The sequence below is a fragment of the Podarcis tiliguerta genome (genome assembly GCF_965153285.1).
Source record: "Podarcis tiliguerta genome assembly, chromosome: 11".
NCBI lineage: Eukaryota > Metazoa > Chordata > Lepidosauria > Squamata > Lacertidae > Podarcis > Podarcis tiliguerta.
The window spans coordinates 34,661,241-34,688,625 of NC_139544.1; the positions used below are offsets into that span (position 1 = coordinate 34,661,241).

General features: G+C 41.6%; 1 protein-coding gene and 1 long non-coding RNA gene across 2 annotated transcripts in view; one reads left to right on the top strand and one right to left on the bottom strand.

Moving 5' to 3' along the window:
- The window catches only part of LOC310660146, a 25,306-nt gene extending 12,417 nt beyond the window's left edge, over positions 1-12,889 (top strand). The window contains exons 3-4 of the long non-coding RNA XR_014503240.1: positions 9,476-9,521; positions 11,328-12,889. This is a non-coding gene — a long non-coding RNA (uncharacterized lncRNA). The remainder of the gene's footprint in view (positions 1-9,475; positions 9,522-11,327) is intronic.
- The window catches only part of ENC1 (ectodermal-neural cortex 1), a 20,126-nt gene continuing 4,292 nt past the window's right edge, over positions 11,552-27,385 (bottom strand). The window contains exons 3-4 of the mRNA XM_083404055.1: positions 19,009-20,810; positions 11,552-15,189 (exon numbers count right to left, since the gene is read on the bottom strand). Of these exons, the coding sequence (XP_083260181.1) occupies positions 19,029-20,798 (1,770 nt within the window). The 5' untranslated portion in view covers positions 20,799-20,810 and the 3' untranslated portion in view covers positions 11,552-15,189; positions 19,009-19,028. The remainder of the gene's footprint in view (positions 15,190-19,008; positions 20,811-27,385) is intronic.

The following is a 27,385-nucleotide window of genomic DNA, read 5'->3' on the forward strand; positions in this document are numbered from 1 at the left end:
GTGAGGCTGCTTCCTATGTTCCAGGTGTCGTACATATTAACATTTCTATGAAAATTAGACCACTAGTCATTCCGTGCTAATCACCTGAAGTGGAGTAAAAACACAACCCGGCGAATCTCCTTCCTAACAACCCATCAGTTGCTAATGGATTTTCTGCAATGTGCTATATATGCAATAAATGTCAAACAATGCCTAATGGAATTTTGCCTGTAAAAATATTATTTCCCCTAGAATTGCTGAAACCTGCCATTACTTTGACTTATTAGAACATTAGAGAAATTGGGAGTGACTATCATACCTTCTTTTAAATCTAGGAAACAAAGCAAGGACCCTTTATTTTGGGCCCCCTCAGAATTTTGATACCACCCTCCATCCTCTCTACTTCCTCCCCACAACCAGTTTATCCTTCCTAGATTCTCCCATGCCCTTCAGATGGCCAAATTATTTCCTTTCATGCAGAATACATTTTTAAGAGGCATTGCCTAAGCTCTAGCTAAGGCTTTTTTTTTCTTTTCTTTTTTTGTCTTCTGATAAGGGATTTCATTAATGGCAATTCTGATTTAGTTGTACACTCTAAACATAATTGTACACAGTGTTTTATGAGAGCTTATAACAATGCACTACATATGCAGAACTTAATTAAAACAATGATTACGTTCAAAGGAAATTGCCTTGTGATGAAAAACTTTTAAAATACCAGGAAGGATGTTATTAGAATGTGGCATGTCTGTGAAAGGGCTGGAGGCCTCACAGTTATCGGGATGTTGTCGTTACCACCGTTCTGCCTACAGATTATTTGCATTTGTGGCTTGCTCAAAAGGAGCAAAGTTATTCAGCCTACAGGTTATGTGGTCATGAATAACCATATAGAAGCCTGTCTCTGATAATATATATATTTTTCCTTAAGCAGGAAAGAACTACCTTCCCTGTGGTTTGCATTTAATTTCTGTTATGCAACGCAGATAAACAAGCAGCCTCTGATTCTGTTTGCCGCTTTCTGTCCTACTGATTCTCCTGCAGGAGAAATCCTGTCTTATGCCAGGAGTGGGGAAGCTTTTTCAGCCCAGGGGCTGCATTTCTTCATGGAAGACTTTCCGGGGGGACACATGCAAAAGTGGTCAGAATAATAGGGCTGACTCTTATCAGTCTCACAGTTCAAGAGTCCATTCCAACAGGGGAAAGTACTCACATAGGATGCAGAGCACAGCCTGTAGGTATGTGACCTGAGGACAGACCATGGCCTAGGAGAGTCCTGGGGGCCTGATAGAAAGCCCTGGAATTTAGCCTTCAAGGCTGAGGTTCCCCCATTTCTGTCTTACACAGTTGTTTTTCTATAGTGCTTCAATAGCTTATTTTTCCAAGAATGTGGCTGGCCTGCTTGCCCAATAAAAGTTCTGCAACCAGGATCTTCTTGAACCATAGGTAGGGCCAAGGAATGGATCTATCATATACACATCATACAAAATCAACTATAAAATCAACAAATAGCCATGTGTTTTGTTCTTAGTAACTGTGTTTCACTTGATACAGTCCACGTCCCTGCAAGCCCCCCCAAAACAGGGAGTATGTTTTACCATAGGTATATGGTACACACATACTCTTGACATCCTTCAGTAAAGCCTTGTTCAAAGTACTTTAAAGATTAAATACAAGAATAACTGTCTTGGTGGTCATTACTACGCTGTAAAATGTCTGGCTCAAGAAGGCCACTTGGCTTATCCTCTGGCTTCTTTTAGAGGAATAGTCAGCACATCTATTTAGGCAAGCTTTTGTGCTAGCAGCTGGTTATTCTTTTTTCCTTTTTTTTTTACAGCTCCTTCATAAATAAGAGAGCCAGTGGTAGATCAGACTAAAGATCCAGCTAGTACAACATCCTGCTTCCCACAGTGGCCCATCAAATGCCTCTGAGAAGCCTACAATCTGGGCATGGAGGCATTAGACCTCTCTCATTGTTGTTCCACAGCAACAGATATTCAGTGACCTCTGACCTTGGAGGGCTCATATAGCCATCATGACTGGCTAGCATTCATAGACTTGATATTTTATTCTGCTTTATTGTAATTTAAGAAAGGTGGGGAGAGTGAATGGGCCATGGTCACCCAGCGAGCTTCATGGCTGAGTGGAGATTTTAAGTTGGGCCTCCCTGGTCCTAGTCAGACACTTTATTTTTTTATTCATTCACACACACACACACAGAGAGAGAGAGAGAACAAGTTGGCATTCAATATAAAAATATAATACAACAGCACAGTGGTACCTTGGTTCTCAAACGGCTTAGTTGACAAACAATTCAGCTCCTGAACGACGAAAACCTAGAAGTAAGTGTTCCGGATTTCGAACGTTTTTTGGAAGCCAGACGTCTAACGCGGCTTCCGCTTGAGTGCAGGAAGCTCCTGCAGCCAATCGGAAGCCGCGCCTTGGTTTTCGAACTGTTTCGGGAGTCAAATGGACTTTTGGGATGGATTATGTTTGAGAACCAAGGTACCACTGTAATCTAAATAATAACAGCAATAAATACGAGATGGTTAAAAAAAGCAACATTGCAAAGTCTGAACAGCACAAATTTCAAACAGCATCTAAAAGTAGGCAGGAATGACTTCTGATAGACTTCTACCACCAAATATTTCCACAGGGCAGGCTCTGCTACACTAAATGCTCCCCAATAGAAGATCTCACTGACTGAGGTGGAACATGAAGAATCAGTCAGTCTTTAAAGTACTGCGGGCCCAAGATGTTTAGGAGGATGATTCTTTCCATCTGCAGCTGGAAATCCCTCTGTGGCTATTTCAGAGGAAACAATTTCCTTTCCTTTCATGCCACCGAATGACATAGGTATCTTTATGCGCCCCAGGTATCTTTTCATGATGCCACATTCGTTGAGGGATGTGGTGAAATCAGCATGAGGTTAAAAAAGATATTGGGGGATAGTTTCGAGTCAATCTAAGGCAGCATCGCAGCATCAGTACCAGCTGCCTTTCTGTAAGATAACGATTTAATGGCCTCTTCGGTTTCAGCCATATAAGATTCCTGGGCCAGAAGCTGATTGTATCACACTGAGGTAATTCCTGTATAGCCTTTTAGCTGGCAAATGAGTCATGATTCAGGATGTTCTTAAAGGGTTCTGCCCCCTAGAATTTGATTCTTATCAGTCAAAAGAGTGTTACCATTAGAGTTCATAGCAGGGGCTGAACCTAGACAATGTATGTGTTATTAACTGTTTATTGAGCAGAATGGCCACTTATGTATCGCCCCTCCAAAAGAGGACAGAATATGACAGATTTTAATAATATATATATATATGCTACTTAGTATGTAAAGATGCAAATTTAGGGAAAAAATACTGCAATCTGAAGAGAAATACAATGCATTTTGCTCTAGGGGGAAAGACTGTAGCCAAGTAACCTGTCCACTGTCTTGGCACTCACTATTGACAGGTAACTTTTAAGGTCCCTCCTGCTTGCCCTTCCTAAACTTATTTATCTTTAAACCGGCATTGGACCAGACATCCCTTCAAGCAGAGGATTTGTTCAAATAAAGGACTATGAATAAAACAGCAAGGCATCAAAATGAGCCCCAATGTTCTTCCATTATAGTTGAATACAGTCTGTTATATTATCTGCAAAGTTATGACCAGAACTTGACATTATAGCTGTTGAAATACTGCTACAAAATTTTTTTCTTGCATTGCAAATTGAAGATCGGGGGGGGGGGGGGCTTCTAATTATGGCCATGGTGATTGCAAAGGGTTAAAGCCCCTGCCACCAGCTCTGATCCAGCATAGCCCCTTCCATACTGGGAAGAAAAATCTCTTGCACCAATGACAAAAATGTTACGTTTTGCCTTGAAGTCTCCATGTCACTCTTCAGAGCTGCTTGGCAGCAGTTACTGTGGCTTGAGATGTTATAAAGCCTTCTCTTAACTTGCAGTCTTGGCCTGAAAGCTCCTGCTGTCTTCTTCCTCACAGGAGCTGGGCCTCCTCCTTGAAACATCCAGGCAGCTGGGAGGATCTGTTTCAATTTATTCCAAGGTTTGTTCATAATAAAAAACAGGATGACCCCATCCCCACCCCCCCATCCTAAGCACATTAATTACTGCTCTCAATAGTAGGTCTCAGTAACAGGAAAACACTCCCATTTATTACAGCAGCACTTACTCTCACTTACTAGACTTGATCCAGTGCATCATTAGATACACTTACTTTCGATAGCAGTAGAAAAGGATTTCTCACTACCAGAATAAAACCTAAATTTTCAACCTTTGCATACATGGAGCAAAATTATCTCGACACATTTCAAGTCCTGGATCTGCGCCTGCTTTTCAACCACGTATAGTGCGTAAGGGAGTTCTCTTCTCAATTGACATATTTTGCTGGCAGCAGCATGGAAGGCTGGTGGTCTTTTAAAGACAATGAGAAAAAGCCAAGTTGGTGCATTTGGGCAGCAGCTACAGATGAGAAAGATAGTTCAGTCCAAGTGACATCTCTCCTGGGTACCTGCTGAGAATTCCAATCTTCCTGTGTGTCCAGATGAAACTGAGAAGGGCCACCTCCAGCCTTCTGCAGAAGACCGCCAAAGGCCTTTGCAGACAGCCCCACAGAAGTGGCAAGGCCTGCTGGGATTTAATCCCTTCCCTAACAAGGCTTTCATTCAGGCCTTCATCCAGATTAGAAGGTCTGATTTCTCAGAAACCTCTTTGAGTGAAAACAAGGCACCTCCTGCTTTCAGAGAGGTCAAGGTCCAATTACAATGCTAGAGAACTTATAGGGGGCTGCAGATCATGACTCTAGACCTGTGTCCAGCTTTAGATGGTGACAAATAAAGCTGCTAATCAGATAGAGAATCCTTCTACCACCCCTGTGTTCCCAGAGCCAGATTTAAGTCAGACTCAGTTTCTATTGTTTTTATCAAAAGAAGTGAAAATGTAACAAAAGGTACCCAGAGACTTTAAAACTGTGTGGTGCAGACTGACATTATTCTTGGCAATGGGGCAAATGTTGTCTACCATTGCTGGTAATACAAATGCTCTCTGAACTCTGATGCAAACAAGAACATAATCAAGAGGGAGAGTGTTTAATAAAACACATGCCACTTTTTATTGGTAATGTCTCTCCATAACAGGACATTTTTTTTTTTAAAATAATATTTTATTGAGTTTTACAACAGAAACTTGGAACAACAATAAACAAACAATCTCAGAACAACAACAAAAGGAAAAAGAAGAAAGAAAAAAAAACAAGAGAAAATAGATACTACAACACACAAACACATAACAGCAAAATATATTAAAGAAAATAAACACATTAAAAAACAATTTTTGTCTCCTTATATTCTTTACATTAACTTATTTCTCCGACTTCCCCAGACCTTCCTTCTCTGTATTCCAAAACAAATATTCTGTCTGCAAATTCTTTTCCTCTATCATATTTTGATTTTCTAATACTCTTAAAGACTAGTAGGTAGTTGCATTTCCTTAAGTCTGACAAAATATTGAATCTTTCTCTGATCACTTTTTCCCAAATACCCATTCACCCTCAATCCGATGTCATCAAGCGTTCGTTATCTTATAATGTTTCTGTAAATAGTCCTTAAATTTCCTCCAGTCTTCCTTCACCGTCTCTTCCCCTTGGTCTCTGATTCTGCCGGTCATTTCTGCCAATTCCATATAGTCAATAACTTTCATCTGCCATTCTTCCAGTGTGGGTAGCTGTTGAGTCTTCCAATACTGTGCGATGAGTATCCTTGCTGCTGCTGTGGCATACATGAAAAATGTCCTATCCTTCTTGTGCACCTGTTGGTTAGCCATACCCAGGAGAAAGGCCTCTGGTTTCTTCAAGAATGTATATTTAAAGACTTTTTTCAACTCATTATAAATCATCTCCCAGAATGTCTTTATCCTTGGGCATGTCCACCAAAGGTGAAAAAATGTACCTTCAACCTCTTGACATTTCCAACATTTATTGTCAGGTAAGTGATAGATTTTTGCAAGCTTGACTGGTGTCATGTACCACCTGTATATCATTTTCATAATATTCTCTCTTAGGGCATTAGATGCTGTAAATTTCATACCGGTGGTCCATAACCTTTCCCAGTCAGCAAACATTATGTTATGACCCAAATCTTGGGCCCACCTAACCATCACTGATTTCACTTCCTCATCTTGCGTATTCCATTTCAACAGCAAGTTATACATTCTTGACAGAGTCTTAGTTTTGGGTTCTAACAGTTCTGTTTCCAATTTTGATTTTTCCACCTGGAAACCAATTTTTCTATCCATTTTAAAAGCCTCCATTATTTGGTGATAATGGAGCCAATCTCGAACTTTACTTTTTAATTTGTCATAACTCTGTAATTTCATTCTATCACCATCTTGCTCTAAAATCTCCCAATATTTTGGCCAATTGGCCTCCATATTGAGTTTTTTTAGTGCTTTTGCTTCCATTGGAGACAACCACCTTGGAGTCTTATTTTCAAGCAGATCTTTATATCTCATCCAAACTTTAAACAATGCATTTCTGACAATGTGGATTTTAAACATTTTATGCACTTTGACCTTGTCATACCATAAATATGCATGCCAACCAAAGACATTATTAAATCCTTCTAAGTCCAACATGTCGGTGTTTTCAAGAAGTAGCCATTCTTTTAGCCAGCAAAAAGCTGCTGCTTCGTAGTAAAGTTTTAGATCTGGCAGGGCAAAGCCCCCTCTTTCCTTGACATCAGTTAATATTTTAAATTTTATCCTTGGCTTTTTGCCCTGCCAGACAAACTTAGATATATCCTTTTGCCACTTCCTGAAACAGTCAGTTTTGTCTATAATCTGCAACGTCTGAAATAGAAACAACATTCTTGGCAGTACATTCATCTTTATCACAGCAATGCGACCCATTAACGAGAGTTTCAAATTAGACCATGTTTCTAGATCCTTCTTTATCTCCGACCAACATTTATCATAGTTGTCTTTATATAAGTTCCCATTTTTAGCAGACATGGTAATTCCCAAGTATTTCACTTTTTTCACTACTGTCAATCCTGTCTCATTCTGAAACCTTTCTTTCTCAATTTCTGTTAAGTTCTTTGTCAGAACCTTGGTTTTAACTTTGTTTAATTTAAACCCTGCCAATCGACCAAACTCTTGAATCAATTCTAAGACTCTTTTTACACTGGATTCTGGCTCTTGCAATGTCAAAACTAAATCATCACACAGGTTCTAGAAACAGGAGTCAAGTCTCACTCTCATTGTCTTGTTATATAATTATCAAACTTCCATGTTCTAAAGTAGCTGAATGAAGATGTCCCTCCCATAGCAGTTCAGCTTGTCTATACACAACTTTTTGTGTGCCTGAAAGCAATCTTCAGGTTTCTCTACGTATCACAGGATAAGATTGATGGGAGGGAACAAGGAAGTGAATGGAGCTAAGGAAAACTGAGGAAGAGTAAAGAGAAGGGAAAGCCAAGGCAGCCAGAGGATGAATGGCTGGAAGGATAAAAACAAACAGGTGAAGAACAGAAGGAAGGGCAGTAGGAGGATGCTGTGCTCTGCTAACCCCCAAAATAGTTGCCCTCTAACCTGGCCTGCTGCTGCTGCAGGACCTGTTCAGGTAACAGTAATAATGATCATTATGATCATTATAATACATTAATATAATAATGTTGACATCCATCTGTCTTGAGAGATAATGGAGTGCGCCTCTAGGGGTAAAGTCAAACCACTGGAGAATCTCTGCGCCTGTGTTATTTTTGTTGTGTTAGCAAAAGTGAGGTCCTGGGCTGCCCAGATGACAATACTTCCTTCTTGGCCTCGCAGAGCAATACGTTTGGCACCAGCTTGGCTGCAGGAATTGCCAAAATGAGGCATAGAAGACACCATCCAACCAGCTTAGCAACTCTACTCTACTCCCTACTTCTTTGGTGCCCCAGTCCAAACTTTTAGACTGGCTTCAGATCTGCAAGGGGTGACCTTGAGCATCCCCTCCTGTGTGCTAGGAGGACAAAGAGGAGCATCACATGGAGATCCCTCAAATTTCCATCCATCCACTGTCCTTGGGAGCTGCCTGACCTTGCCAGCTTTCGGAACTGACCACCACAGCTACACTGAGGTTTCCACATATTCTTGCAAAATACTTCCAGCTCTTCTGACTGGGGGTGCAACAGCTGGGATAACGATTATCTTTTATGTGTTGGATTGTATAATTCCACTGAAATATGTCATCTGAGTAGCACCCGGCGTGAAGCCAGACGTGAGATTTTTCTGTGAAATCAAAGCATCAAACAAAAACCATGCAGCATCAGCACACCATCTCAGAGGACATTCCCCAGTACCACCTAGTATGCGAGTGTAAAATAATAGCAGCTGAAATCTAACGGCATAAGAAGAGGATTAGCAAGAGTCTTTGCTGCAGTTTCTCCTGCTTTCCTTCTTTCACAGCTCCCCACCTCTTCAGAGATAAAGATTATGGTTGCTAAGGTAACTGAGCAAAGTAGCATAGGGGAGAAAATGTTCCCTAAATTAGTTCCTCGAGGTTCTCCAAGCACTGTTAGTTCCAAAGCGTAGCCCAAACCTGATTATAAGGGGCCTGTAATTTACTTAACCAAACACATTAGAATGCCTGGTCGTGTCTTACACACATTTCTGCTCCTGAGGTTAACTTACACTCTTAACTGTGTGGTCTCCAACTGAAAAGGATGCTCTCCATTTGTGAACTGTTATGGAAGTCACATACAAGACAGATGGCCTTGTTTTCAATATGCACATTTTAGGCGCTGGAGCACATGGAATCCTTTGCATTTTTACAAAGGAGCTTTGTGTGCTTAACTCAGGTGGCACATGCATGCTTTGCATGCAGAAGAGCATCAATCCAATCCTTGCCAGATGCCTGTTGGCAGGGTAGGGAAGGTCCTGTGTCTAAGATCTTGGAGGACTGTATCAGTCAAGATAGATAGTACAATGTGGACCAGGGAGTTGATTCAGTACAGGGTCCCTTCCAGCACTACAGTTCTATGATTCTCAGTCTGAGGTTGGGATGGAGGAGAAATTTAAAGGTGAACTTACCTAATTCATCCTTTCTGAATCAAACACAGACAGTAATCCTTTAAATTTTGCACTGCTCCTGATCTTACAGTGCAGCTGCCCAGCCAAGTGATGTGTACAAAAAATGGACATACTATTGTAAAGTGTGCATACAAATGCATATATTATTGAAATAACATACAATAATATTTGGGGGGAGGAGAATTGCTCACAGAAATGTGTACATTAGTCAAAACTGCATACAAAAACGTGTTTACTAAGAGAAATTCACACCAAAATGCTGGTGAGTTTTCATGAGGATTATTTTAACTAACATTTGCAAATTGCTACAGAAATGTAGAGAACTGAACCAACAGGTTGGCCCATCCCTAAGTCGGAGGGCCGAGCTCCATGCAGTGCTAACTGTGGAGCCTGCAATCATGTTGTTGTCTTCCTTGTTTGATTACAGGCATTGGGACAAGACAATCTTCATTGGTAACGCAGCATCTGAGAAGGTAGGCTTAACCCTCTCCATCGTCACCACGATCACAATGAAAATCCCCCCCCCCATGCTACAGGTAGGCTTAGAAGACTTCATTGGCACTGGTGGTTTAGCTTTGGCCATGGCCATTGCTGGCAAGTGGGCATCAGAGGGTTGCCCTGTAGTGAAGGTAGCCACCTCTGGCCTAGGGATGAAGTATGCCCCCATTGTACATTGACCCAAGGATTGGCTTTGGCTTCTTCTTGATGTTACTTCTGTTCTGTTTGGCACAACACACTGCTGCCATCAAGCCCTTGACCAATTATAAGGAGCACGTGATTCCCAAGTTGTAACAGCTACACTAGTTGCCAGTCCATTTCTGGGCACAACTCAAAATGCTGGTTATGACCTATAACAGAGTCTTTTAATATGTCTGTAGGGTGGCAACACGAGAATGGGCCTTTTCTGCAGTAGCTCCCCATTTGTGGAATACTTTCCCCAGGGAGGTTCGCCTGGCGCCTTCATTATACACCTTTAGGCACCAAGCAAAAATGTTCCTTTTCAACCAGACCTTTAGCCAACTAGCATCCTATACAATTTTTAATGTATTTATGGGAGGGGGAGGAAGGCTGTTGGCTTGTTTTGTTCTTGTTTTTATTATGTATTCTGTGTATTTAGCTTGTATTTTTATGCTGCGAACCACCCGGAGAGCTACAGGTGAGGGGCAGTATACAATTTAATAAATAGTAATAATTTATTAATAAAAACTCATACTTAGAAATATGGGAAGGAAAGAAATTGCACCTCAGAAGGCTTAAAATAGGAGCCTCCTGTAACATTAGAATACTCTTCATGTTTCAGTGTGCAGTCTTTAGCTCTTCAAATGTTCATGTGATCACACTTATGATTCCTGAGAAACTGAACATTGTTTTGTTGGTTTGTTGTTGTTTTAAACAAAAAGAGTGTCCTTCAAAAGAAGGGTACTTAAGAGTTGATCTCCCTTATTTAATTTAAAAATAAATAAATCCCAAAGGCCTCCCTAACCAAAATTAAGTACCGGTAACTTTCAATCCAAAATTAAGTGTATTTGAACTACGTGAAATTTCATTCAGAAATAAATTAAGACATTGGGACTCAAAACATGCCTATCTTTGACTGGATTTCACAGTTTGTTAACTGTAAAGACTAAGAATGCTTTTGAAGTTCAACTCATCCAAATTTCTCCCTGGACTTTAGTGTTTTGAATTTCATGGTCTCTTATTTCTGCACTGCCACCAAGGCTTTCAGAATTTACCATAGCTTAGTTTATTATTTCCAAATTTTAAACATAATGCAGTGCATGCAGTTTACCGCAGCTTTCTTTTCCTTTATGTCTTATCTACCACCGGCCCACTGTAAAAAACAAAAACCAGCCACATCTATATGATCAAGATTACGGTGTCATAATGCTGAATCTGCCATTTCCTGAGCAGATTATCCCATGATGGCATCAGAATTCTTTTTGTAGTTTTACCTGTGCGCTTGCATGAATACATAAAACGTTAAAAAAAGGTGGATTTGCAGAAGAGCCAATGATCAGAAAGGGGCCCATCCCCGATTTGGACTTGATGAGTGCTAAGGAAATAGGAAACTCAACATTATTTATGACACATTAAAAACTAAAAGGCATGCATTTTATAGAAACCCACATTATCTTTTTTTCCCCTTCTCTCCCTCAGGAATAATACTGCAGGATTTGACTTGCATAATTTCCTTCTGAAGTAATATCAGTCACTAAGCCATGCTTCAAGAGCTATGGGACAGGGGGATTTCTACAAACTCTTGCATTTCCTGTCCACAGAGCTGTCTTAAAGCTCCTGTCATTTTAGCTGTTGAACTTTCAGAGCTAGTTCATAGCAAGAGTGACAGGACAGGACAAAGGGGAGCATTCCAAGTGTAACTGAAGCAGACATTTAAAGGAAATTGGCAAGCTTCTTGTTGGAGATGCCCTGTTTTTTTGTTAAGGTAACAGTCTAAATGGACCCAGACATTTCTGCTAGTGAAATAAAACCTCAGGAGAACTTGTTCATTGGAGAGAAAATCTCTAATAATTTATTGACCTTCAGTTTCACATTGTGAAAAAAAAAATGCAGTTTTACAAAACCTCAAAATGTAGTAGCAAACAAAGAGAGACAACATAGATATTTTACTTCTTCACTGGTACGGCTTTCCTCCCCCCTCCCCCACCCCCGTTTTTTTGTACGTGAACCGCATCTTCAATTGTCAGACAAGGGACACTATTCAGTTCTAATCACTCTTATTCAGACAGGTGTCAGGCCTAGAAAAAAGGGCCTACACAATTATACCAGAAGTGGTAGGCTGTCCTTTGTTCCACGTTTCCACAGCAACCAGCCCACAAAATAAGAACTTTTCTCGTCTTATGCCAAGGTTTTTGTGTGTACTCTGGTGTGAATTGCATTTCTCTCAGAAGTGTAGGGTGTTTTTCGGACTGGAATCGCCAAGTAGTAAGCCAGGATTCCCACGTCTATTCAAAGAGCGGGAACCCAAAATATTTGCCTGCAGGGCTAGGGGCCACCCTGGTTTTTTGTTTTCTTCAACCTAGGCCCAGGAATTAAATCCAAGGACTTGAAAGCAAGCCACTGCTTTGAAATACAACTGGGGAGACTTCGGGCGCTTCAGGAAATTGGATGGTATTACAAAACAGATTTGTGTCATAAGCTAAACAGTTATAGAGAGAGCTGCTGCAGACAGGATTCTGTCACTTCCCTAAACAAAGGGTTTTGAGCCATTTACTCAAAACACCTTGGGAGTAATGCATGCCTGTGTTAAGTGAATGCAAAAACATGATTATAGTTCTGCAAGGCTTTACAGGTTACGTTTTCTTTTATGGGAGGACAGAGGCACCTCCAAACCAAAAGTGATAAGACAACCCTTGCATAAAGGGTTTGTGGTGGTGGACTTTATACAAACCAAATTTAAGTTTGGGTAGTTTTTTGTTTGTTTGTAAAAGCAATGTTCTATAGCTTTCCCCGGGTTTTTAAGTCATCCACTATGCATTACTTGAAAGAGTGTTTCCCATCTTTCACAATTTCTTACTAAACTTACTGGCATTTTATGTTGTTGCTGTGTAAAAGAATCCTTTTCAGAGCCAACTTCAGCAATGATTCTTAAACCAACAAACAGTAAATGCCAACAGCCCTTTCTAGAGCAAAGAGTGACCTGCAGCAAATCACCACTCCTACTGCACTCCGGTGCAGCTGTTCTGAGGGCACTGGCCCTCACTAGGCTTCACTGAAAAATGATCAATGGCGTTTAGGAACACTTCCATTTTTCTTCCACCCCAGGCATTCGGTACATTTGAATCAAAGTTTGAAAAGAGTTTTGTTCTAGAATCCACTCAAACAGCCTCCCTTGATACAGCTGTAATAGCTGAAAATGTTAAAGCTGGTCAAAAACATGCAAATCAAAACAGTGGTCTGCAAATCAAACTTTATGGTGCATACTGTTCAGACTTTCTTGAAAACCTTCCTGGCTAGCCATGCTAAGAACCACTACTTGCTATTTGCAAAATTGCACACACACCCATTTCTCATTAAAGCGAATAGGAATACATAAGAAATGCACATAATTGAGTCTGCAGAATTAGCCTATGGCAGCATGAGAAGAGTCTTAAGACTGATAATGCCATCCTAAACATGCTTACTAAGAAGCAAGCCCCACGCAATGCGGTGTGGGTTTACTTCTGTGTAAGCACTCAAAGGAATGCAATGTAAGATTACTGTGTTTCCCATATGGTGAAGAGTGTGAAGAGTTGAGCTACATCATCATCATCATTATGTAGGCAGGCATCATCATCATAATTCCTTTTAGGCATGCATGCATGCATTTTAAAGTAATTTTGCTTATACAACATTAAGACAAGACAACCAACCACGATGAGGACTGGCAGCTTCACGCTGGTTGAGCTGCACCGATTCTCATGGATAGCACAACTAAAAGTCTGGCAAAGACACAAAGTATAAAAAAACCAAACAAACCAAGAATGGAATGGAATGATCACGCTTGAAAAGTAAGAACTAAAAAAATAAATTCCAGGGGATGGGACTTTGATCGGGATCCTATGTGATGGTTCCAGATAGTATGCATTTGAAAGCTTAACTTGCTAATTAATGAAGGAATTATTATTATTATTAAACCAATGTTTGAGCAACTTTTCTCCTTTGTCATCCTAACAATCATGCCAAACCTTGTAAGACACTGATGGTGTGGGTGTGGGTGTACAATTTAAATTCAAAAGTGGATGGACAAAGAGTCGGGTGTTAATTTTAAAAAAATAAAGAAAAAGAAAAAGAAAAAGAAAAACAAAAAAACGCTTCCCCACTTCTTTATTTTGCTGTGTATCTCTGAATCAAAAATACTTCCCACGGTTGGATGAAGTGGGTCCATAGTAGACATTCCATCGGCTAACTTTAAATAAATAAATAAACAAAATAAAATGTTGGATAATGCCATGAACAGGGCTCTGTGTAAATTAATTCTGCAGGGGCTTTCCACACACACCCCTTTTCCAGTAGCGATGAGGCTGCACAAGAAGAAAACTGTTAAGTGACAGTGGCTACTTCCAGATGAGTTCCTTCAAAAAAAAAAAAAAGGCAACACTAGGCAAATCAAGTGTAACAGGGATACCACTGGCAAGCCACACAAAGCAGTGGCCTGAGAAAGTGACCTCCATGGCTTCCTCCTTCAGTATACGTGTAATTTAAGATGCTACCTTGTAATCCTTCAATTTCTGACTCCTTACCTCATTTCTCCTCTCCCCAAATATTACTCAGCACTTTTTCTTCTTGTGCAGCACAGCAAGTCACGAGACCACAGAATGTGCAAAACATACGATTCACATAAGCCCTTAAAAGACAACTGTAGGCATCGTTCCCTCCGCATGCAAGCACTGAACAATAAATAGCTATATCTACAACAAGTAACAATTTAAGAGTAGGACAGTCGTAATTAATAAATACAAGAGGAAATCAAATGAGTGGGGAGTGGGAAAAATGGAGTTATTTCCCTTCGCCCACAAAATGCTGCAAAAAACCTCCTTTCTCTCTCTCTCTTTTAATAGGTGTTCTGCTCCTTAGCAAGTAGAAGGTCACTCGCTGCAGCTACAACAATGCAGCTCAGCAATTTGAACCGATGCTCCAGGCACTGCCTAAGAGAACAAGCCCTTCCCTGTGGCAGGGGATACAGCTGCATCTTCATTCACAAAGACATCTTGCTGCTCCAGACCTGGCCCATTTCCTCAGCAGCTGCTGCTGACACTTCAAGCTGCCACAAAGGAGAGGTGACAACCATTTCAAATTTTGCACACAAACAGCAAAGTCCATGAAAATCGAGGGTTTGTGCTGTGTTGTGCAGCTCTGAAAAGTTCAGCTTCCCCCCGCTTTGAAGGGCTGATTAAACTTGACATTAATCCACAATTACTAACACAGGGATCGGATCATAGGTTCATTCATTCATAGTTAAACTATGTGCTGATATACTGAAGACAATATTCTCCCTCCCATTCCTTCATTTCCAGCTTTTTAAGAATTTAGAAGGTGCAGAATATTTTCTTCAAACTCAAAATAAAAAGGAAGTTTTTTTTCTTCTTCATTAAAGCTGCTTCTCCACGGTTCCAACATTTCTTCACCAAATAATGGAACAAGCTAAAAGAAAGAAAGAAAAAAGAAGGAAGTTTAGGGGGTTCAATGAAACAACATACCATAATATTTTCAATGTCAGGCCTAGTTTATAGAAAATGCTGGTGCCTTTTTTAGAACTTGTCCAATAACCAGCAGCCGATAGCTCACAGACTACAAATATCAAAGTTATATAGACTCCAGTTAGGCCGCAAACCTATGCAAATTTACCTGGGAGTAGGTCCCATTCAGCTTAATGAGTCTTATATCTGTGTAAACATGTATAGGATTGCACTGTTAAGCACTCCTTCTGAGAGCATTCACAGCAAAGGTTTCTGCTTAATATAAGTAACATGGTTGGGGGACGGACGGTTCAATTTGATTGATCCAGTATGGAACTCTCCTGTGAGCTGCATGAGCAGATAATGTGACAGAGACAGAATAAAAATTCACGTAATGCAAAGTTTCTGGCAGAAGTAGCAAGACAGTCATTTTGGTCATGAGCCAAATCAAACTAGCCAAGGAGAGAAAAGGGAGGGGGGGAGCCAGCCTGTTGGAAAGAAAATCTCTAACCAATGCCCTCTGTTAACCATGGAGAATCCTGAATAGAATTGATTCAGCATATGAATGGCAGACATATTAATCCCCTTATTTAAAACGTTTCTGCTATTCATTATGTCAGAACTCTGCTTTGCTGTGCTTTGTCATGTGACAATGTAGTATGCTTCGATGCCTCTGCACTGAAGCCTTCTCCCCACCCCCAAACCCCCTTGTGTTGATTATGCAGCGCAAAATATTGGCTTTGGACCCGGCCGTTTTTTTGGCGTCCAGACTCCACCTTCTCACTTCATTATTATGCTCAGAGCCAGTTTTCAAACCAGGCACCACGCTGGTTTTTAAAGTAGCAATTAATAGCTCTGCCAGAATGTATGAGGCAAAGTTTGATGGGATTTCCGCTGGGGTAATTGCAGAACTGCTCCAGTTAACTTGGTGCGACTGATTTGAATGTACATGTGTGTTGCTGAAAGCTCAAGTCAACCTTAAACAAAAAGCACTGTACTAGAACCGCAGTACAGAAGAGTGCATTCAGAATAAATCTGCAGCCCTAGCTCATCGCCTCTCGCAGATTAAAGATACAGCCCCTTCATTATTTTTGAAATATTTCCTGCTGATCAGAGTCTTCTACACATTCTTGTGCCTGGTGTGTCATTCCCCACCCTCCGACCCCTCAACTTCCACTCCAGCCACTGAAACCAGTATTCACATTTTTGTGGGGGGTGGGATAGGGTCCCCTGCTCCAGAGCCTACAAGTCTGAGACAGGAGACAAAGCACACTTAAGATCTTCCTAACTGCTGTCAGGCTGGGGCCACACAGCACCATGAAAACAGAGCGCAATCAGAAGTAATTTCCTTTCTGTCCCTCCCTCCCACTGAGAAAGCAGCAGGAGACAGTAAAAAAAAAGAAGAAGAGAAGAGATCTATTTGCTGGATGTATATGCAGCCCTAGAGACTGAATTCTACAGTTATCTTAATGCATTACAGAAGCTAAGGAATGGCTTTGTGTCTACAGAGTGTATGGGGGAGCAGACATCTGAGATGGGCAGCACAGCAAGCAAATTTGCTCTGTGCCCTTCCTAACATGAAAGGGCAGTCCTCTGATTATGTACACGATACCCATTTGTTTTATTACGGTTGTTATTTTTAGAACAATTCGGGGAAATCTTGAAAGACCGCATCATTGTCTCTCTGGGGACAATTTGGAGTGAAGGATTTGTTACTCGCAAGATAATCACATCCATGGCCGCTAAAACAATAGACTACAAATAGCGTGATCTGAAGAAACACTACTGCACTCTAGGAAGGTTGATGTGATTTTTGTTGTTGCTGCTGCTGCTATTGTTATTTTGCTTAATTGTTTTAGTCAAGGGACAGTCACAATTATCATCTTTGGCATGCAGGTTATTCTCAAATGCAAGTGATATCAGTGAATGGTATGAGAGCATCTATAGGCCAATGGTTGAGAACCTCAAGCTTGCAGGTTCCCCACTATGAGTTCTTTGGAATTAAGGCTGTGATCCTGCAACCATATTGGCTGGTGTTTCTACACTTCGGTGGCCCAATCTGCAATAGTTTTTATTGCTATGTCTAATGGCTCTCCTTGTTTGCTATTTACTATGTTACAGAGGCAATAGTTTGTCCAACTTTTATTGCAAAAACCACTTAGCTACTTCCTTTTAATCTACCCACCAATTGTAACCTTCACAAGGAAAGAATATCAAAGAGTCTTTACAACCTGCCTGGCTTTACAGGCCTATTATGCAGCTTCCAAATGTTGGAAGAAAATACAGTGCAAGCATCTTGTAGCATGAACTGCATTTCTGAGACTACTTACACTGGAGTAGCCTCACTACTAGTTAATAACCAAGTCTGGTTTTTTGTTGTTTTCTTTTAATGATTTTTTTTAAAGGCAACAGTCAGCTATGAATTGGATTGGGCTGCACACATCCCAGGGAAAAAGGAAAAACACCCACACTTGGGTGTTGGAAGTACAAGTTAACCTAGAAGTAAGCCCCTCTGAGTTCTAAGGGAACCGATTTCCAAGCAAATGTGCTTAGGACTGCAAATTTACCTTAAAATATATTTTACCAGTTTGGAACAGCAAAAGACAGTGATAGGAGGCCAACTGTTAAGAAAGGGCTATGTTTTGAGGAAGCTTCACTGGCATTTCAAAACTGGAGGAAAAAAATCGGGGGGGGGGGGGGAATGTTTGCACCAGCAAGAGAGCCGTACAAGCACCTGCATGACTAAGCTGAAATTCAGAGTTGCTTGTAGGCAGATGCCATTCCGTTGAAGTCACCAGCTATGCACCTGCCCACATCATCAGGTGAGAACTTGGGCCGCTGCACTATACTATAAAGTAGAATTTATGGGCTTTGGAACGCTCTGAGTTTGCAGACCAAATTATTACTTGAACCAAATGGCATGTCTTCTTTTAAGCATAAGGTCAGCGTGATTCACCATCAGGCACAGGAACTAAACTCTTTTTTTTCTCCTTCACAAGCAGAAGCTTTCTACTTAAATGTTATAAATAGTTGTGTTTCCACCAAGTTCAACAACCTAAGCCCACAGCTTTCCCCTTTGATGTTATATACCAAATGTATTTTCGAAAAATGTAGTCCATGCAAACAGATGATAGTTGCCTATTTATACTTTAAGGTCAACAACTATCCTGCTTGCTCCATGATTGCAAATATATTTCCCTGCAATTAGTCAATTTAACTTATTTCCAGATAGTGTAGTTAGTAAAGCAGTAATAGGAGTTGTAACAGGAGTCGAGTAGATAATTTCATGAATAAGCTAAATCTCATGTAGTTCAGACAATGCTATCCAGTATCAGGGAAAAAAAAGTTTTGATATTTTCATTTTTATATCTATGTGCAAGCATTCTCCAACTACTTGCACAAACATAACATGTGAAGCAAATAATCATAAATACATCCAAAAGCAATTTTTGTGCCATGAATTACTAATGGTTGTTATCTATGATTAACTAGTCCATCATTATATTGCCCACACAGATGCATAGCTGGGGACAATTAGGACTGCTCACAGTGCTGAACAAAACACCTTGCGCAAACTGATCTTATATTGCAAGCCAGTGAGGTTTAATTAAGACAGTGGGGTTCTATTCCTGATTCTGTCAACATGATATGGCATTGGCTGAATCACACCAGCCTTTTCTGTTTCCTATTCCACTAACAAAAAGCATTAAAATCAACATTTGAATCTCTTGAGCTTATGGGTAAGATATATAGCAACTTGTAACTTGCAGGTGTGGTTTCTTACCTGTATAGGCACACACGCAGTTAAGAAGGGAGATGCTTCCATGTGCTCACAAATGCAGTGGGAATTAGGGAGTAGGGCACTGTGGTTATGCTGTTCCATACATCTAGAGTGGGGTCATAGCAATCTAGCGTCTTGCATCTCTGGATGCCAAAATATCCCCCAACAACATACAGCTTGTTTCCCGACGCTACAGCATGGCAGCTCATTCTCTTAGCTGTAACATCTCCCACTTTAGTCCACTGGTAAGTTTCACTGTTGAATTTATAAGCCGAGCATGCGGAGAATTCAGTATCTCCACCCATAATAAAGATCTGGTTGCCCAGAACAGCTGCAGCTGTGTATCGCCATGGCTGGGGGCAGGTGGCTGGCACTGTCCATCTGTTTTCGCAAAGGTCGTAACACTGAACTTTGGGGAGCTTATCATGGCTGACACTGGTACCGCCAAAGGCAAACAGCTTCAGCTTCGCACTGACTACAGCTGCATTGCTTACTCCTTCTCGAAGTGGAGCAACCATTGTCCATTTGTTGGTCACAGGATCATACTGTTCTACTTGCTTTAAGGATACTGAAGGAGAAGCTGGGAGACAACCGGTGGCTGCTGTGTGCCCTCCAACAACATATAGACAGTGTTTGAGTTCAGCAGAACCATGACCAAACCGAGCTACTAGCATGGGAGCAGCCTTGGACCACTCTTCATGAAGTGTATCATAGACCCAAACATCTTTAGAGACGCCGTTTTCAGATCCCCGGCCACCTGTAATATAGACTTTACAGCCGATAGCGCATGCACTGAACTCTTTCCTTGGGCTTGGGATGTCAGCTTTGGGGATGATCTCCTTTGCTTTTTGGTCAACCAGGTACAACTTGTCACACATAAAAGTTTGTCCTCCTAAAAGAAATAGGGCATGGCCAGTTTTTCGAGGCCTCGCACACAAACTGGTGACTACACCGTCATTCTGCAAAATCTTCAACTTGCACCTTATTGCTTCTTCAACAATCTCTTTGCTCTTCCTCTGCTTGGTGATAAGCTCCTCAGTAGCCACATTCTCCATCAGATAGATGGCTGGCAAAAGGGCAAGTCTCACCGTCTGCAACAGTTCTGGTAGATAACAGTAGCGTTTGTTCAGATCATAGTTAATCCAATTCATGGCAGACTCATACACCAGACGCTCATCTTCAGTCTCCAATTCTTCACTAGACAGGAGCTGCACAACCATGTCTTTTGGGAGCTGGAGAAAATCTTCGCTTTTGCTGATAGCCTGGAAGTTGCTAAGGCACATCCTCCAAGAGAGCTCATAGAGTTTGGTACACTGGTGAGCATCAGACAGAAGCAGCATGCCGAGGCAGTTAGTAGGATGGAGATTTTTCTCCAGGAATTCTGCACAAGCATCTCTGATGTCTTGAAACTCCAACATGTCTCCAGCCTCCAGAAGAGACTCAGCATTTTCTTCATTGATGATGACCCTTGAGGAGTATGCATAGTCCAGGAGAAGTTCTAGAACCTCTGGGTGGATGGAATTATGGAAGTTGACTTCACTGGCTTGGCTCTCCTTGAGTCCTCCACTGAACATGGCTTCAAAGTATCGACTGCAAGCAGCTAAGACAGCTCTATGGCAAGGGAAGGACTTGCTCCCAGCATGGAGAAGCACATCTGTAAAAAGGCGTTGTTGGCGCAGAAGGTTTAGATGAGTGAGAACGCTATCAGCATATGAAGATTTGTGGAACAGATATATGTTTATGGAGCCAGTGCTGGCTCTAGATTTGCGATTCTCATGCATGCTGACTGACATTTTCTTCCACACCTAAACATAAAAAAATACAGTTAAGTCTCAGGAGATAACAATGAGGATGATATTCTCTTTTCCTCCACCGCCCACATCTTACAAAACGTAACCAAATTCTGAGCAATTCTAAACAGAAGCTGAAGACACAGACTATTGAGCCTGTTTGTGTTTTTCCGATACAAATTTCTTAACTGGCATATTCTGAAAACTGTTGCTCAAGATAGCAGGTTTATCTTGGCAAACTAGATATCCTACTTTCATGGCAATATATGTTGGCACTGTAACTCAGAAAAGAGGGGAAAGAGACAGCTCTGATTTTTGTCACACCTCCCCAGTACAGAGCAGCTGATTCACCAAATATGCAGATACACATATTTAAAACATTGTTGTGCTTTGAATCATAGCAGGATGAGCAACAAGACACACTACATTCAGGAATGTAAAAATACTGCTTGGAGCACCAACATCCACAAATGAAACTCATTAAGATACTATCCTCATACAACCATTCCAAACACACCAAAAAGGTATGTAAAAGGAAAGACCGAAACCATGCCTAGCATATTTTACTTTCTGTTATGAGTAGCAGATATTCTAAGATGGCAAGCACTGTGATTTAATAATATGCTAAAACAAAATAGAGCCCGAGTTCTGGAGTATCCTTTAATTTTGAGAGCAAAAACTATTGCATTAATCTCAAGTGGGTTATGCCCTTGCGCATGTAAGTTCAGATTTGGTGACAAGGGATACAAGGCCATGGCAAGAGAGATCTATAAGCCAGCACCCTAACAAAATAGAGCCTTGCAGCCTGATAGGACTTTATTAATGGTTCCAGGTTCAAGTCAAGACATTTTGCCCCATTGGGAAGACACAAGAGATAGAGGAGGCTTTTGGGCACCAAGAGAACACAGGTAGGAGAGGAAGATTTAACACACCACAGCAAAAAGTTCTCTCACTCATAACTGAGTTTAAAGTCCAGTGGGGTTGGGTCTACTTGCTATGCAGGTCAGACCAGCTCTGATTCAAGTTTCATAGAAACAACCACAGCCCACAGAATAAGAGCCTAAGTAAGTCTTCACAGTCCAGAGGTAGGAGTGAAGGAAGTCTGGAGAGCAGAAAGTTATAATTTGCATGGCCTCCATGAAACTTTCCCACAAGACTAAGCCTGTCACCCAAGCAGAAAGTGTCAACAGAAGAAAGAGAAGCTGAACTATTCATTAATCTGCAACTGGGTGATGAGTCAGATATGAAAGGACACCTGAAAGGACGCGGCCAGTGACTTTTTTTCCCAGGGGGCTCTCAAGAGTATGCAGTACCGGCATCTCTCCTTGTTGTTAAAGAGCGTGGCACTTACTTTAACAACTTTGGTACCAGCACCTATTTTTATTGAAATAAAGCACTGGATGTGACCATACCCTAGACATACATAAAACTCAGGGAAAGTAGGTATGTTTCATAATACAGTATGTCCACAATGCTTGATTAGAAGCACAATGCCCTTGAGAAAAGGCAAAGAGCCGCTACAGGGGAGGAGACAGTCCACCAACCAACTCATATTTGAGTATTTAGTTGACATCTCTAACCTCTGGCCAGCAACAGTGGGTCTACATGGAGCAACAGCACCACCACAGCCCTACTGGACACACCAACTAGGGAACAAAATGGAAGGCTAGGCTAGGACAGTGAAGAGGTCCAGACTGGGCCCACAGTCATCCCATCGTGATGACACCACCACCAACTCAACCAGCCTGCCACTTGAGTAGGTGTATTGGGGGTATTCTTTGCTAGTGGTAGTGGGGGCTCCTCTGCTGGTGGGGGGTACACCTCCACTGCATCCAAACCTCCTTCAACATGGCAGATCGGGCGTTTGGATTGCTCTGCAGGTTTTTCTTATTTGATATCACCTGGTGGAGAAGGTGTTGGCTATCATGCTAGCTTTTGAAGCATCTGTAGTACAGGTGCTGATCCCTGCTAAGCACTTGTGGAAATTGCTACGAGACTAGAACCTTTTCAAGCGTTACAGCCTAATCCTAGTAATATTTATTCAGAACCAAGTTATCTCAGTTTGAGTGGAAATCCATCAATGGGTCACCACAATGTACAGTTGGCACATCTCAGCATTACAGATGTGGCGTACCTTGATGGTGAAATATGCAGTAATCCTTTTATTACCTGGATTTGCGGCCTTCGTATGGAATGAACAGCACTGCAAGTGAATTTCTGAGATACATCTTGCAAAGCAGTCGCATAATCTGCATGCTGAGTCTAATGTTTCACATTTCTCTATTAACATGGTACAGTGTGAGCAATTAAGGAGAAAATGCAGACTCGGGCTGCAATCCTAAGCACAGTTACCATGGAGTAAACCACACTGATTCTACTTCAGAGTAAAAACGTTTAAGATTGTGTTGTCTCACCATATATATCAAATTAGACACAGAGAATAAAATTGTTATTAGCTCTTACAGCTAAGCAAATTATCTGACAAACAATCATACATTAACCTGGCATTCAAAAGCCCCAAAAACTAATCTTGGATTACCATTTACCTCGTTGCCTCAAGGAGTCCCCGGTATACCTACCGGAAAGTTAGATGATGTTATCACCCCATGAGTTAGAATCATCAAGTGAAAACTTGCAGCTGGAACCTAATACGTACTGTGCAACTAGCCTAGTTTTTCCTTAGTATTTATAACTTACTACTGCCAGATGGAGGAATCCCCCCCAAACCTCTAAGGCCTAGCCACTGAACTCAGTTGACATCATATGTCTAGAAGGAATCCATTCCTCATTTCAGCCTACTGCAGAAAATCATTACGATCTGAATCCAGATTTATGTCACCAGCAGAAACCATGAGAAAAAGAAGCCTAAGAAATCTGAGATACCTGCTCAGATTAGGTAAGTAAAGTTATCAAATCTGATCCTACAAATAATATTGACTTGACCTCTGCAGAGAGGATCCTTTGTGCTTGTGAAACAAACTCTAGACAGACTTACTACTCTACTCTACTCACATAAAAATTTATTAAGGGATCAGAACTTCCTAAAAGTAGTCCTGGGCAGGAAGACAGAAAGTCTGTGGATTAACACACAGTGGCCTGGTTCGCATGACACACTAAGCCAAACCTTGGTTTAGTGAGCGTACACAAATGTTCCCAGAGAGTAGCCACTTGGCTCCTCCTATGTCCCTTTTGCTCTTGCAAAAAAGCAAACCATGGCTACGGCTTGTGGCTAGTGATGAGAGAGCTCACCACACCTTGCGAAACCTGGGCTTAATTCAGTGCCAGCACAGGAGCAAAGGGGACAAGGAAAGAGCAAAGCAGCTGCGAGAGCCGGCACATTCACAAGCTCCTGCTAAGCCAATGCACTGTGCCATGCAAACCAGCTCAATAACAGTAATGCAAACTTAAAATATACAAAAAGGAATACTTGAAGCTGCAGCAGGTCTGGTTCCATGTAGTACTTGTAAGTCAAGTCTCTCCAAGGTGTGGCTATACAGCATCACGTAAGAGGAGGTCCTTAACATGTAAGTTAAAAGCCTAAAGCTAAACAAGATAATGTCTCAAGTTAAAAAATTCCTCTGAGCAGAGATTAACAATTTGTAATCTGACAGCATTTGCATAAACGGAACAAAAGCAGGAAAGAGCCCATCGATACAGATTGCTGAAGGTCACCTGCCAGTATGGTTTTTCAGCAATCCATGCCCTTGTAAAGGGATGCTGTTTTGTCAAGCTTTTGTGAATCTGAAAAATAATAAAACTGCAATTTCAGAAGAATTCTGAGCAGAACAAGTAAACCTGGATTTTTAAAAAAAGCACACAACTTCCTTATGCTCACTTCCTTATACGCTTCTAACAATAACTCAAAATACACTGATACAAGAGTATCACTGTTATTTTTGCAATAATGCCTAAATAAATATTCTAATGCTTTTTAATACAATTTCATTACAGAGGGTTCTAAGAATGCAACAGAACCCTGTTACGAAAAGTATGGCCTTATGGCTAACTGGTTATCTCTCATATGGCTCCATCTCAACACATCTATTTCTATGAACTTCTGCTTATCTGGACATATGGGGGTGTCCTACAGTCCACTAGAATAAATCACTTTGCATTTAAAGCTATCCGTTGAAACACTTTGCTCCTTTGTTGCTGCAGATTACGCAAGCCACAAATATTTTAGCTAAGATAGCTTGGCAAAGACACTGAACAAAAAAGATGAGGCAACACCCTTCAGGTAATTCCCCCTCCCCCTAAAATTAACAACATGTAATCTGCACATAGTGCATCTCATACTGAAACACTGTTGCATTATTAGGAATTCAGTAGGAAGCATATCAAAGCAACTACACAACTGACTGATGGCTCATGGTCCTCATTCTTAAAGCTTTTTAGAATGCAATAAATACTTTGCTGGACCAGACAAATCTAGTCTGATCTGTTTCCAGCACCAGCCTACAAACTACATAGCATTCAGATGATTCTGAAATCTCACAAGCAAGTCATGGTGCCAATGGCTATTGCCTATTCATTGTTCCACAAACCCACCCACCCACACACCTGTTATTCACAGATATATTGCCACTGAACAGGGAGGCTCCACATAGTCTCCAAAGAGAAGCTGTGACAACTGGGAGTCTTGGCCAAATCAATGAGCAAATGAGCAGAGAGCAGATTAAGAGTAGAGACAGGTAGAGACAAAACAAACATGTTATTGAAATGCTATCTCCGGTGACTATTCAATAATTCAGCTGAGTGTTTATTCCTGAGTAACTTTTAACAAACACACACTGGTAAGCACAGTCTAGCTGAAAGTCTCTGAGTTCTTCAGTGTTAGGATGAAATCTGGGAAAACTAAAGATCTGCACACACCTTGCTCTAAGCAGCTGATCCAATAAGGGTATCCCCTTACTAATTTTCTGTTTTTCATATGCAGCAATAATACCTTACCCAATGAAAAAGAAAATACCCTAAGGCTAAAATCTTCTTTTGCTTCCTGTGTGCAGCCCCCTCTCAAACTTCACAGGAGCTGCATGAGGGGTGGACTCAAGTCAACTGCCTTGAGAACTGTGGGTGTAGGGCAGTATATAAATTTAATAAATAATAAGCAAATACTGATACAGTTCATCATTCTTTATCACATGTACTAATGTATGGTTAGGAAAATATTCCATTATATTGTTAAATAAACTGATTTTGGTTCACAAAGACCTCCTGGTCTGTGCAACATATTAATCTTTTTCTGGTAAACAGAAATGCATAGCCATAGTTCAACGGTTCATACAAAAACCTGGCACTATTCTATCATCTTATCAGGGTAGCAATAAGCGTAGTAATGCAGAAACAGATGAGCCGGCTTTCTTGAACCAGCACAGGAAGTTATTGTTTGGATAATATTTTGCATCGGGTTTTAAATATTCAAATGAAGTATAGGTAAATATATATATATTTTAGTTTTTAAAAGACCCCTCCATAGCGACCACAAGTGAAAAGGTGATAACTAGGATTTCCCAATATCCTTTAAGCTTTCTTTATTTCAGAAAACTTGAGCATAGTGGATAAAATCCCAGCTTCATAAAATGATATAGAACACACACGCCTTCGCCTCTCTTATTATTGAAATAAGATACTTCAAAATTCCCAGTGATTTGGGGGGAGAGAGAGAAGGGGGGAGGTTTCATGTTTCAATGGATCACGTTGTTACTTTGCGGTTCCGCCGATCAAAATACTTCTTGATTATGACGCCTGAAATGTTAAAACATGTAGAGCCGACTTCCTCGCCTAACGTGCCCATTCAGCAGCTGCCTGGAAGAGCAGCGCGCCATGTGCGTCTCTACCAAATACAAAAGCTCTGTCAACGGCTGCCTCACACTTCCCTCCGCTTTGAAGTGAAGCTTGAGGGGGGGGGAGGGAGAGAAAAGCCAGAGCCATCTCTCGGAAGAGAGAGGAAGGAAGCAAGCAGCACACCCTCTGACCTTCCCTCTTCCTGTGGGACGGAAAGGCAGAAACGTGCCCTGTCTGCAACCCGGCTCCCTTTCTCTGGGCTGTATAAACAATTGTCCCCTCGGAACAAAACCCCAGGCGCATCTCTCACACACACAGAGCTGCATTTCAAAAAGCGAAATACAGTGCAGGGGGCGGGGGCCTCGATCCTTCTTTCAAGTTCTACCCTCCGACACACACACACCCCTTCACTATCCCTCCATCCCACACTCGTGGATGCTGCTGCTTCTGGGTGCTCACTCGGCGGTGCCCTCTGTGCATGCTCAAAAAGCGCGCGTTGCAACCCTTCGCCCCGGCCTCGACGCGAACGTGGGTCGCAGGGCTGAAAGCTGCAAATCCTAGGCGCGTCCGTCTGAATTCGGAGGGGCTTGCTTCCGAGTAAGGCTGCCCAGGCTCGGGCGGGCAGCATACAAGGGCTGCCCAGGCTCGGGCGGGCAGCATGCAAGGGCTGCCCAGGCTCGGGCGGGAAGCATGCAAGGGCTCGAACCAGGCAGAAGGTGGAACTTGGTCCGTGCGTCCGTTCCCCGCCCTGCCCCCCCAATCCATTGATTGACCCGGCGCGCGCCGCTCCAGGCACCAGCAACCCT